Here is a 14,566-nt window from a genome sequence, read left to right on the forward strand (position 1 = left end):
TGGATGTAGTCCTGTGGAACGGCTTGCCATGCCATTTCCACCTGGCACCTCAGTTGGACCAGCGTTCGTGCTGGACGTGCAGACCGCGTGAGACGACGCTTCATCCAGTCCCAAACATGCTCAATGGGGGACAAATCCGGAGATCTTGCTGGCCAGGGTAGTTCACTTACACCTTCTAGAGCACGTTGGGTGGCACGGGATACATGCGGACGTGCATTGTCCTGTTGGAACAGCAAGTTCCCTTGCCTGTCTAGGAATGGTAGAACGATGGGTTCGATGACGGTTTGGATGTACCGTGCACTATTCAGTGTCCCCTCGACGATCACCAGTGGTGTACGGCCAGTGTAGGAGATCGCTCCCCACACCATGATGCCGGGTGTTGGCCCTGTGTGCCTCGGTCGTATGCAGTCCTGATTGTGGCGCTCACCTGCACGGCGCCAAACACGCATACGACCATCATTGGCACCAAGGCAGAAGTAACTCTCATCGCTGAAGATGACACGTCTCCATTCGTCCCTCCATTCATGCCTGTCGCGACACCACTGGAGGCGGGCTGCATGATGTTGGGGCGTGAGCGGAAGACGGCCTAACGGTGTGCGGGACCGTAGCCCAGCTTCATGGAGACGGTTGCGAATGGTCCTCGCCGATACCCCAGGAGCAACAGTGTCCCTAATTTGCTGGGAAGTGGCGGTGCGGTCCCCTACGGCACTGCGTCGGGTCCTACGGTCTTGGCGTGCAGCCGTGCGTCGCTGCGTTCTGGTCCCAGGTCGACGGGCACGTTCACCTTCCGCCGACCACTGGCGACAACATCGATGTACTGTGGAGACCTCACGCCCCACGTGTTGAGCAATTCGGCGGTACGTCCACCCGGCCTCCCGCATGCCCACTATATGCCCTCGCTCAAAGTCCGTCAACTGCACATAAGGTTCACGTCCACGCTGTCGCGGCATGCTACCAGTGTTAAAGACTGCGATGGAGCTCCGTATGCCATGGCAAACTGGCTGACACTGATGGCGGCGGTGCACAAATGCTGCGCAGCTAACGCCAACACCGCGGTTCCTGGTGTGTCCGCTGTGCCGTGCGTGTGATCATTGCTTGTACAGCCCTCTCGCAGTGTCCGGAGCAAGTATGGTGGGTCTGACACACCGGTGTCAATGTGTTCTTTTTTCCATTTCCAGGAGTGTATTTCTCGCAGAGTATGGTGCAGTATGTCATGCTGCTATAGGCTTTTATCACCCCTCCCCCAACCTCCAACTTTTTACCCGATGAAAGAATTGCATTACTGACTCAATTACTTAATCAGATTGGGGAAAAAAAATTATGTCACAACTTTACTAAATGACGCAATTGGTTGATGCAATACATTCTAAAGCATCAAGGAATTGTCAGTTGGATAATGCCAGGAGGTGTGTGCAGGATGGAGGGTCTGCACAGGATAGGCTACAGTCGAGACAGAGAAAGAAGATCCTTGACAGCTTGCTGTGCTGTTGTCAGCTTTCAGGTGTGAAGCAAAAATGGCTGCAGGTAAAAATAATTGTTATCTACAGAGCTGTGACAACATGAGGCATTGCCATAGAGATGCTTATAAAATCACATTATGTTATTGGTTAAGCTATGCCACGCCCAGCCCACTGCAACTGTCAGGCATTAGTTTTTGCCAGCTCAGTTATAGTATGGGAGAGAGCTATGTAAAACCAACTTTTGGGTTCCATTACTTCTCCCACCCTCTCTCTCTCTCTCTCTCTCTCTATCTCTCTCTCTCTCTCTCTCTCTCTCTCTCTCTCTCTCTCTCTCTCTCTCTCTCTCTCTCCCTCCCTCCCTCCCCTCTCTCTCTCTCTCTCTCTCTCTCTCTCTCTCTCTCTCTCTCTCTCTCACACACACACACACACACACACACACACACACACACACACACACTGGGGTTTCCAATTTCCTCCTAGTCCCTAATTGTATTTTCATGCCACTATAATTTCTCTTCCTCTTCTGTCTTTACATTTCACTCAATACCTTCTATCATCTCTGGATTGAAACCAGCCCAGTGCTTATCATTGTAATGTCTTTGACTTCCTGCTGTCCTTTACACATTCTTCAGCATCTTTGAGGACGTAGAAAGACAAAACAGGTGAATCCCTATCAGTATAGTGTCAAAGTGACCTGTCACTTACCGTATTTACTTGAATCTAAGGCGCACTCAAATCTAAGCCGCACCTGAAAAATGAGACTCGAAATAAGGGGAAAAAAAAAATTCCCGAATCTAAGCCGCACCTGAAATTTGAAACTTGAAATTCAAGGAGAGAGAAAAGTTTTAGTCCGCACCTCCAAATCGAAACAAAGTTGGTCCATTGTAATATGAGGCACAATTTAGGTCGAATGAATGACGATACACCTATAGTAGTTTGGTTCGAGTTGTAAGCTTAGCAGTTAAGCTTTACCAGGTAGCCCTTGCTATGCGTCAGGCACTCCGTCCGTATTTATACGGGTACCCTTCCTTTTTCATGTGCTTCGTCTGGTTTGAATCGATTGCTTATTTTGCTTTCATCTGATAAGTGCTGTTTTCTTTGTTATAGGTGTTTACGTCACTCTAAGCTGAAAATGCATTACTGTACTGTGTCTTGCATTGTTTGTCGCATTCTGATAGTGTGTGTTTACGGCCTGTTGCCGCTCGCAGCATGGCTTGCTTTTGTGCGTTACCGCCGCTTACAATTTAAAAAAAATTTAAAAAAAAGGAGAGGAATCATCTCATTAACGAAACAATGGAAAGAGACTACTATTTGTTGTTGCTTACACTGCTGTTTTCTTTGATAATGATCAACAAGAACCAAATAATAGACTGCGTATGATTGAACATGTTCTGAACGAGAGTTAGGTGAAAATTTTTCTCCGTTTGAAAATCTTTGCGACCGCTTCTTTAGTACATCAAATTCTGTACATAAATTAGTCATCTTACATTTTAAAATCTAGTCAGTTGCCGTGCTTCATTTCTGATTGTATCACTTTTAGGCATAAGAATAATGTGAATATAAACATGACACGATAGGTATATTCTTCCGCATTTGCTGTTGTCTCACTCTAGTTTTGTAGTTTATTAGGCAGACAGGATTTAAATGAGATAGCAGCAAACACGAAAGAATACATGGCAAAATGTTTATATTCATATTATTCTTATGGTGAAGAGAATACTGTATGTGATTCACATTTCATCAGGTTCCTATTAGCAACCATCTCTTCTCACAGGTAGGCAAAAATTCAGAACGTAGAGTTGGCCATATTGACAAATATCCCAAACAGTCTTGCCAGTTGGATTTTCATAGTACATTGAAATTCTGCTACATTCGAAGATGAACAATACGGAATTTGTTTTTACTTTGTTGAATAATGTATGAAAATGCAGTGGTTGAAACTCGGGGCAGAGAAAAAAAGCTCGTCTTGCACCTTTTTTTATATTTATTTACTGACGCAGAGGTTTTGGCGCCAGTATTTATCTTTGTGCCTACAAATTATGCCTGTGTAGCGCTACATATATTCAACGGCAGAAGTTAGTTGTGGCGGCACCTATCAACATTTATCAGAACTTCCACTTTGCACTCGATTCTAAGCCGCAGCCGGTTTTTTGGATTACAAAAACCGGAAAAAAAGTGCGGCTTGGATTCAAGTAAATACGGTATATCCAGCTGTCCCAACCATCCCCACTTTTCTTCTAGAGACAGGGAATTAAAAAGTTCCAATAGCAAGGAATATTTTTTTCTACTTTTAAGTGTATCTGTTGGCAGTATTTGGAGGACCTCATGAATGTAAGTACTGGACAGCCATTCTGTCTCCTTATAATTCAGTATTTTAGTGTTAAGCTAGTGAAACTCCTTTCCTTATTTAGCTGAATAGCCCTGCAGAAACATGTCAGTATATATAAGTTCTTACAGTTCTTTGAATTGCAGAAGTATATTTTTATTGAGGTAAATTTCTGCATTTTGGAAGCAGGCTGAAGCTAATTTGAAGAATACGGATGGTAGTTTATGGCAACACTCCTCTGAATTACTTCATCTCATTACTAGAACATACAGTAGAACAATAACCAGATTGTGATGACTCAGCCTTCACCAATCAAGTTGATTTTAGCCATTTTCCCATAGCTTCAGTAGAGATTTTATATAAAAAAAAATTTAAAAAAAGATTGGAGTACCACTTTCAGGAAAATGTTTCTTTTGTGCACCACATTTTTGACTAGTATTACAATATGGAAACAAAAACTTTGAATGGTACTACATTATGGAATAAATACAAATAATTTTTTCCTATCTCAACCTTCACAAAATTGCAAAAGCCAGAGGGCATCATTTTAGTCAATATTGTTCTGTTCCTCTACACTGCATCACCATTTGCTGTGCAATATGTGTTTTATTTACATTTACCCAAAATTTGATCATTAGACCAATTTCCAAGTAAAGAATGAGTAAATCAAATAAAACTGTATTACAATTGCTTCAGAATAAAAAATTGTACATCAGACATGATCAAAAATATATGCAATATGAAGTGAACTTCTCCATATTTACTTTAGTTGCAAACTTTTGATTGGAGTCATATTAGTGGCAGTTCTAAAAGGTTTTATATAATATTCATTAAAAAAAGTCTACTGATACAGATTTTTAGTTTTTTATACAAACATTGCCTGAACTCCGAATTACATCTGTGGAACACTGATGAGGATACTTAAGAAGGAATTGAGATTGTTATGAACCATTTTTGGACACACAAATCAGATACATACATATTTTCCCTACTGAAAAAGCTAACTTGAGAGAACTTTAAGTTGTGTGGTGTTGGTGTTGATACTGGATGTGAGTATGGGGAATTTGGTAATTCAGACAACTTATTTGTATATAATACTCTTTATCAGTGGCAAAATATTTGCAGAAAATGGTTTGTTGTTTGATAATTTGTTTAGTTGAGTGTTAGTACAAACTTGGTTGCAGTAAGGCCATTAGAAATAAGGTGTAAATAAATGTTGGTCTGTTTGATATGCAGAGCACAGTGATGCTGATGTAGAAGATAACTTGGAGCAAGAAGCAACACTGGCACCAGGGCAGAATGGAGAGTCTGGCTACAGCTCAGAGAAGGCAGATGTGGGTCGGGAGGACTCGGGAGCTTCAAGCCCCATTTTGGGCGCTCCACTGCTCTGTGATGAGTATGCTGATTACAATGACGATGAGCACATTGTGGTGGGGCCATTGCCCAACAATGGTGATTCAGCATTAGCCAGCCCTGGGTCTCCAACTGCTTGTGAGTATTCTGAATGCAATCATTGTGAGCAATTTTTGTTTTCATATAAGCAGGTTTTTGTGCTGTTTCATGGTTTTGTGTTGTTGATCGTGTAGGTTGTATTTGCTATTATACAGGATGAGCCCAGACTCATGAAATTTTGGAGGTTGTGCAGGAATATTTTAAGAGTATTTTTGTAGGAATGGGATAGCTTCGTAGCCTATCCTCCATCTGTACGTAGAGCAGGCAGCAAAGAAACCATAAAGAAATTTGAGAAAGGGATTAAAGTTTAAAATAAAGCAATAAAAACTTTTACATTTACCAGTGAAATTCTGTCAGAGATAGCAAAGGGCATAGATAATCAGTTGAATTGAATGTGTAGTGTCTTGAGAATAGGTTCTAAGGTGAACATAAATAAAAATAAAGCAAGAGTAATGGAATGTAGTTGAATTAAATCTGGCGATACTGAGAAAATGAGATAAGGAAATGAGACACTTAGTTTTGTTCTTTGAGCAGTAAAATAACAGACAGTGGCCTAAGTAGAAACATTATAAAATGTAGCCTTGCAGTACCAAGAAAATGGTTTCTGAAAAAGAGATAAGTTCCTATTCAGTATTAATTTAAACATTAGGGGGTCGTCTTTGAAAGTAATTTTCTAGAGAGCAACTTTGCTGTGAAAAGTGAATGATAAACAGTAAAAGCAATAGGAAAATACAAGCATTTGAAATATGCTGTTACTTAAGAATGCCAAAGATAGGTTTATTGGATGACTAATTAAAAGGTAATGAATAGAAATGGGTAGAAAATAGCTTTGTGACACAACTTAATAAATGAAGGGCTAGGTTAACAGGGTATATCCCGGAGCATCAAGGAATATTTGATTTGGTAATAGCAAGGCTTGGGCACAGTGAGCACATTCCAGTGGATGTATTTGTATGTATTATGCTGAATAGGAGAGACGTAAACATAAGTCATCTGAAGAGCTGCAGAAAACCAGTCTTCAGACAGTAACATGCACAATAAACTAGTAGTACTGTCAGAAAGAAGCTTAAGCAGTTGGTAATGAGCAGTGTGATTGTTGCTTTTGCAAAATTTGCACCAAAGTTAAGTTGAAGTTATAAAGACCTAGGTTTTAAAAGGCGTAAAAGTTTTAAAAGAAGTAAATATTATTAAGTAAATATTATTAAGTAAAGAAGTAAATATTAATACATTTTCTGTTCATAGGTGCAAGAGAAGCAGACCCATTGTCCATCATACCACTTCCTCCACCACCACCACACTCACCTTCACCGACACTGTCACTCCCGGGGCGGTCTGAGCTGACACTCTCACTGCCACAGATAATCCCTCTGCCTCCACCACCTGCATCTTCACCGACAGGAGCACCCAGTCCTGCCTCCTCTGATGTCAGTGTGGAAGTTGCATGTGGCAGCCCCGTGCCGGATATGGGTTCGGCTGACTTTGCTGATCTGGAGGATAGGCCGTTCTCTCGCTTTGGATTCCGTGAGGCAGATGACATGGTGCCCACACCCAACCAGTCAGTTGGTGAAGAGACACCCGTTGTGGACATCTGCAGTGGAATTGGCACTCTGTCTTTGAGCCCTGGTGGTGCAGCTGGTGATGAGACAGGTGCTGTTCTGAATGGTGTAACAAGCTGTACACCATCTCCCATCTTGTCACCTCCATCACCTGAGGGAACAGATGAATATGATACCAAAAACCGAACTCTTGCACCACGGTATCAGTGCGCAGAGGCAGAGTGTTCAGTGCTCTCCTGCTTGAACCAGTTTACTGCAATTGAGCTGATGACTGGTAACAACAAAGTGGGCTGTGTGAACTGCACCCAGAGGCACAACAAAGGTGAGTTCAGCAGCAAGATTGATTCACGAGTCAATCACATTGGCTGCTAACTAAATATTGTTGATGTAGCCTTATTTTTGAAGTATGATTTTATCTCCAAGAAGACTGTATACTCAAATATAACATTGATTTTTTATTAGCACATTTGAGGATGGGCATTGAGCTCAGTTTTGCAAGATTCATGCTTACATATTTGCTATTTGTGTGATATGCGCAATAAAATGCCCTCATTTTTGTTTTAGTATCATGTAACTTATACTCATGGTCTCATCCATTTGAAAATGGGAGTAATGTATCTTTATTATTTGCTGTTTCCCTTCCTTAACTCTTGATAATACTGCTAGAAGTTTCATCAGAAAACTGTATCCCTGCCTCCTCGCGCACGCGCGCGCGCACACACACACACACACACACACACACACACACACACACACACACACACACACACAGCAACAGCTGCTTGGGTTTCTACCCCTCACAAAAAGTTAGCACTTTTTCATTTAGCATTAGCGCTTGTACATATGGGTGCAGCAATCTTCCCACAATTTTAATAAAAATTCCAAGATCAGCGACATGTTTTCTTGGCATAATACTATGAAAACCACTCACATGTTGGGCATCTGCTTCTGTGACCTCCTTGCAGTTTTAAGTAAGAAGGCAGTACCACATGTAATCAATAAGACACATTACAGCACTCTATCCCGTACACAGCCCATGCAGTTATTCTTAGTAATTTGAGAGCTATTTATGCCAAACTCTGTATGTTACTAACTTGCTTCTATCACCGAGATTGCCGTTGTATTCTTGTGCAGTTGCACTGTATCTAGAGGTAGCTAGTTCAAGCAGAAGTGAGACCGAGGAAGTTCTGAATCGCCATATTCTTTGTCAGCGTGTGTGGCTGGTGCCCATCGATCTTGGTACCTGACTGTCAGCTCAGCCACCATATGACAGAGTGGGCTAGTTGAATTAATATGTGCTGGGCCGACGTCTCGCATCCTGCTGAATTAACGGACAGCGAGGTGCTGGTGTGATAGAAGTGGTAACCAAGTGGTACCACACACTGCATTGTTTCATCTACATAATATACCCATGAGTTTGATTTTCATTTTTTGTATAACTAAGTAATTGTTGTACTCTTCTATATGTATTTCAGTTGTCACATTTGTCGTCCTCATACATTGAAGAGTACCCACTTTCACAATGCCTATTTAAATATCATCACTGATATGGAAGAAGTTGATATTTTACATGCTGCAATAATGTGAATTAATCTGGGTGTTTCAATTGCCTGATGGTATTACAGTTCCTGTGGTAGTAATAGCACTCCCTTAATGCAAGTGATTCATGATGTAAGCTATTTTATGTTCTCATTAATAGTTTGTAGTTCTATGTTCTTTTATACAAATGACAGTCTAGAGATTTTACAGTGAAAGCAAGGTAGTCATGAGATTGCCAGGCAGTGTAATATGTTTTGACATATCTTAAATTATGGTACCTAATTTCAATATATCAGTGATGAATTTTAAGACTGTGTGTGAAAATGTTCTTCGCTTCATACAGTCTGTATGATTTTAACTGCATTTTTGCAGTATAACTGTGGTCGAAATGTTCAAATATTCAAAAATAAATTAGAATAACAGTTGCAAAATTCCACTAAAAGTATTTGTGTGTTCAGATTTAACTTTGTGGTTATTTTTCAATTCTTAACTGCTGTGCCTGACCAATAACTTTCATTTGTGGACTGTTGACTGTGCAGCACACACAAGCTTACATTGGATCTCAACATGCTATCACTTATTGTATTTCAGCTTTTGGTAACGGTAAACCATTGCTCATATGTACAGTTTATCATACATTTACTCATTACGTTACATTAATGAAATTTTTGACAGTTCTCTAGGCCTCTTCTGTCAACTGGCTGTGGCATTGTATTGCATTGTCATGATGTATTCGTTACTCAGTGGCACACCACGCTGCGCCAAACCAGCACGCCATTTCACAGAGATTACAAAAACCTCGCATAGGCACCACAGCTTGTGGGGAAAACTGTCATTGCCGTCTGTGGCATGCAGCCATATAAGCTTAATGTGCAAAACAGGCGACAAAAGCCCACAAACAGCTTTCCATCCTTAACCACTAAACTATTGTGTGGTTTCAACTATCGTGACCCTCATTCGTCAGCTAGGTAGGCATAGAACTACACATCACTCTGCCAGAGTGATATGTTACACCAAACAGCCTAAGGCAATTATACAGTATTTATAAAACTCAACTTTCTGTAACCCACATTTTGTGTGGTAGTACCTTATCTTGGGAATGGTTTAGTAGTAGTTCTTGTACACCAGATATGAGAAGCAGTACATATGTTATGTATAAGTGTTACAAAACTTGAAAAATGGGGGTAGAAAAAACTGGCCAGAAGAAAATTTGTTAAAATTAGTGGCAGACAGTAAAGAGTAAGTGTGACTAGGCTTTGCCTTTTCTTGCATGATATCTTGTGAACTATGGATGAAGGACAACAGGTGGCTTTAATTTCTCCAGATTTCCGGAAAGTGTTCAACTCAGTACAACATTGCAGACCGTTAATGAAGTTCTGAGCATACAGATTAGGTACTCAGATATGTTAGTGGTGAGAACACTTTTGATGTAATAGAACCTAGTATGCTGTTAAAGACGGCAAGTGTTCATTGGAGACAATGGTACTGCCACAAGTGCCCCAGGGAAGTGTGATAGGAGTGCTCTTGTTATCTGTATACATAAAACTATGTAAGAGACAACGTGAGCAATCTGCGACTGTTTGCTGTTAATGCTGAAGTCTGCAGGAAATTATTATTGCCTGAGTGATTGGAGGATGATACAGGATGACTTGGAAAAAATTTCTAATTTGTGTGATGAAAGGCATTTTTCACCAAAAAAAAAAAAAAAAAAAAAAAGGTCAGTGTAAGGAATATAAATAATCAGTTTTGTTTTACTTGGGACTTCTAGGGACATTTAGCTAATCTGTAAAGGAGACCATGTACAGAACACTTATATGACCCATTCTAGAGTACTGCCAGAGTGCTTGGGGTCCCCACCAGGTTGAATGAAAGGGAGATATGGAAGCATTTTAGAGACAAACACTTGGATGTTATGGAAATGCTCTATGAACACAGCTGTGAATACATTTAAGGAAGATGATGATCTTATCTTGCAACACTATTGAAAAAGTTTAAAGGACTGGAATTTGTGACAAACTGAGAACGGTCCTACTGCTAGCAACATACAAGACAAGATAAATCAGGGCTCATATGGGAGTAAGGATATAGATAGTCATTTTTTCCTTCCTCCACTTGCAAATGGAAGAGGAAAGGGAATGACTAGTGATTTACAAGGTACCTTCTGCCATGCAGCATTGGTGTATGTAGATATTGATGATGTATAGAGCAATGCTGTAAATGTCACTCCAAATCTCTAGCCTTGGGAGCTATAGAGTAAAAGGAAAATGTGTGCTAAGCTACTTAAATTAACTCAAATCTGGAATAATAGTTATACTCAAAACTTTTAATACTCTCGGTCATTAATGAATCTAAAACGTCATGTATGAAGAGTGTAATTCTCATATTCGTCGTCTTCTTCTTCTAATTATTTTGTTGAGTCCTTTTACTGTCATGGACACTTTTTATTGTTTAATGTACATTGTAGCATTTGTTATCAGTTACAGAAAAACACTGTTTTTGATTAATCTCTGGGGATCAAAATATTTTTTTTCCTGAGTGATGATTATTCTTAAAAGGTGCTTGATGTCTTGCACTTTGAAGTGTTTCTCAGTCAGAATTGGTACATAGTAAGTAGGGACAGTTTGGCTCAAGCCATACAAGCTGCCCAGCTGCCACTTGGGGCACCAAGTTTAGAAGAGCATCCAAGTGGAAGATTGGTATACAGTGTGTATTGCAGTTTGTGGCGAAAGTTGACATGGGTGAAACAGGGAGGACTGTCAAATGATAAGTTGCCCATGTGGAAAAATGTTCATGGACCAGAACTGTTTGTAAGGTATTAGTAATATTCTTATTGTGAGCTCCAAACTAAGTAGAGCTTCGCATGAAAATAACTTTCTTTTTTCAGATCCTAATATACAAAAAGATATGACTTGTGAGAAGAATTAAACAGAGCTTTGAAAGACCTAAGTCAAAACAAGGCCCTTGGAATAGAAAATATCCCCTCAGACTTGGAGAAATGTTACGGAGAGCCAATCATAACAAAACTGTTTCACCTGGTGTACAAGATACGTGATACTGGAGAAATACCATTAGACTCAGAGAAGTATGTAATAATTCCAGTTCCTAAGGCACTACCCAATGTGAACACTACTGACGTATCAGATTAATAAGTCATGGTTCCAAAATACTGACATGAATGATCTACAGAAGAAAGGAAAAACTGGCAAGGTTTGACATCCGGGAGGATCAATATGAATTCTGTGGAAATGTAGGAACACCTGAGACAATGCTTCCCCTAAGTCTTACGTTAGAAAATGGCTGAAAAGGCAAACATGTTTACAGCACTCTTAGGTTTAGAGAAATCTTTAGACTGTTGACTAGAGAATACTGTCCTTGAAATTCTAAAGGTAGCAGGGTAAAATATAGGCAGCGAAAGGCTATCTGCAACTTGTATAGAAACCAGACTTCAATTATATTAGCTGAAGGATATTAAAGGTAAACAGTAGTCAAGAAGGGAGTGAGACAGGATTATAGCACGACTCTGATGTTATTCAGTCTGTAGACTGAGTAGCTATAAGGAGTAGTCAGATAAAAATGAAACAGATGTAAAAAAGGAAGTAAACAGTTTATTATTTCAAAAGTAATTGGCATAACTGTCCATATATTTATCCCATTGTGTGACAAGATGGTCAGTACCTTAAATAGATGGCCACAAATGTCCTCCTTCAGCCCCCCCAAAAAAAGCATGTTGAGAGATTGGGACTATTTGGAGGATGTGTAAGGGCTTCCCAGTGAAACTTCTGTTGGGCATTATCCTGCAGCAGAATGATGCCATCCATCAACAATATACTGGTGTGCATTAATTTTGGTGCCATGAGCCAAAACGTCAATCAGCAGCAGGCCCTAGCAGTCAAAGAAAAAGGTTGGATTGAGCATGCTCAGATTTGGATTTTTTTGGTGGGATTGACTCCATTGTACTTCCATTGTTGGCTCTGGCACTTCCTCTCCGGCTAAGTACAATGACAATATTGTGCAGGAAACAATACTCTTCATCATGATACCATTCCATGTGCTGCAATGATGTAGACATTAATTTCAACTTCTTTAAATGTGAATATTTTAGGTTAGGCTTTACTGTGGCTGTTATTAACATTAAATGAAACAACAAGTTTACTGTTACCTGTCACTGTTCATTTATCTCCACAATGCGTTTCAAAGGTTTAATCCTCCATCATAAGGAAGATTTATTTTTGTTAGTATGACATTAGTGTGTGTGTTCTTTTAAGATTTTTTGGAGGAACTTGTGCCACTGTCTAGTGGAGAAACAAAACACTATTTCAGAAAATGGTTTTGGGTTTTGACAAAAACTTAACATACATCAAAAAATAAAAATAAATTAAGTAAAATAGAGTACCTCCAGTGGTCACAGGTTCCTTTCATTGTTGTAACACATCACTATTAGGTGCAAGAATGGTGTAGCAGAAGACAAAACATTATCACAAAGTACAAAGAATATACATCGTAACAACACCATTACAGAATAAACTTTAAAGGATTTTGGAGATGTTTGTTTTGTAGTGTCGAATACATGCATTGGAATAAATATTTCAGCTGGTATATAAATCCGATTTTTACAAGTTAATATAGCTTAAACTTCTGGTCTTCTGTCAGGCTATGGGTAAACCCATTGTGCACAGATTTTCTGTACCTTTGGATACCCTGTTATGAAGGTGTGAGTAGTACCATGACTGATGCCCAACATGAGCCAAATATCTGCCACCAACTACTGCCCACCTTTTCCGATGACAGTAAGGGTAATGACACAATAAGACTGCACGGGCTGATTGCTGTCTTTCCATGACACTTGACCTCAAAATAGTTTATTTCATGAAAACCCTTGCACATCAGATATTCTGTTTGCCATACACAGCAGACATTCAGGCTTGAATTTCGCTTCCTGACAGTCCTTCCCAGTCGGAAACTGCACTAAACCTCGCTGTTCCTCTTTTGTGGCTGCTGTAGAGAAGTGGGTTGCATACATGATTCAGTGACCTCACATCGAGCATGACTGATAGACAAATGGCACTGCTGTGGACATTCACATTGTTCCTTTCTGATCCCAATAGAGAGCACTTACACACACACACACACACACACACACACACACACACACACACACAAAACCTGCATTACCAATGTCTGCTCTAAGCAAGCAGAGGGAGGGGGGGGGGGGGGGAGGGAGAGAGAGAGAGAGAGAGAGAGAGAGAGAGAGAGAGAGAGCACACCAGTTGTGAAGACTCATCACTCTCTCTCCGGAGCTTATCTAGTTGCACTAGAACTATCAAGCTTCTTTTCACATTCCTCAGTTGTTTTTGATTTGCTTGCTTTGCTATTTTGACATAGGAACATGTGAACAAATATTTTGTATTTGTTGCTAGGTGGATGACAATATGTATAAAATATTTTTCCTGATTTATGAGTCACCCTGTGCATTGAACATCACTCCATCCTACAGTGATGGTCTTGAGGGAAGACAGACATGATTTTGTGCAGTCTTTTGATATATGTATTATTCACAACACAACTTGCCCTATCGCAAACAGTTCATCCAGTAATATTGTTAACAGACTAACGTCTCATGTCACATAAAACGGTACTTTATGTTTGCAAATCGTCAAATTTGAGAATTTATTTTTACATCTCTCTGTGTGATATAGCTTGTAACAATTTCTGGTAAACTTTTTACATTCAACTGACCTGTGAGTTAGTGAACACAGTCAGAAAAGGGAATGTTGTTGATAATTCTTCCGGGTTATATGGCCGTGGTCCATGGAATTCTTCTATTCCTAACGTTTCGTCCAATACTACATCGGACATTCTCAGAGGTATGGCTGGTCCTGCTGAGTCCTGCCGGCTGCCGGCCATATAACCCGGAAGAATTATCAACAACAGTACCATCTGGTCGTGAAAGCCTTCATTTTATGATTAGAAAAGGGAATGATGAGCAAAATACCCTCTGTCATGCTCTATACAGCTGTTTGTGAGATATATGTGTAGATATATATATCTTTGGTAATGTGATGTTACGCACTTCTACTAGGCAGAGACAACTTGAGCATAACTGGATTTCTGGAAGGAAGGGCAGTGACATAGTTGATACAATGAACTAATTAAAATGCAGTAACTGTTTAATTAGAGGTCTTGTCAATTGTGAAACTAGTCGTACTTATTCGACAATGTCTCAAATCGTGTAT

At 40.1% G+C, this 14,566-nt stretch overlaps 1 protein-coding gene across 5 annotated transcripts in view; it reads left to right on the forward strand.

Moving 5' to 3' along the window:
• The window catches only part of LOC126162809 (ubiquitin carboxyl-terminal hydrolase 45), a 161,540-nt gene that overhangs the window by 97,656 nt on the left and 49,318 nt on the right, over positions 1–14,566 (forward strand). For all 5 annotated transcript variants that reach the window (XM_049919550.1, XM_049919549.1, XM_049919552.1 and 2 more), the window contains exons 11-12: positions 5,023–5,277; positions 6,481–7,116. In XM_049919550.1, the coding sequence (XP_049775507.1) occupies positions 5,023–5,277; positions 6,481–7,116 (891 nt within the window). The remainder of the gene's footprint in view (positions 1–5,022; positions 5,278–6,480; positions 7,117–14,566) is intronic.

The sequence above is a fragment of the Schistocerca cancellata genome, chromosome 2 (genome assembly GCF_023864275.1).
Source record: "Schistocerca cancellata isolate TAMUIC-IGC-003103 chromosome 2, iqSchCanc2.1, whole genome shotgun sequence".
Lineage (NCBI taxonomy): Eukaryota > Metazoa > Arthropoda > Insecta > Orthoptera > Acrididae > Schistocerca > Schistocerca cancellata.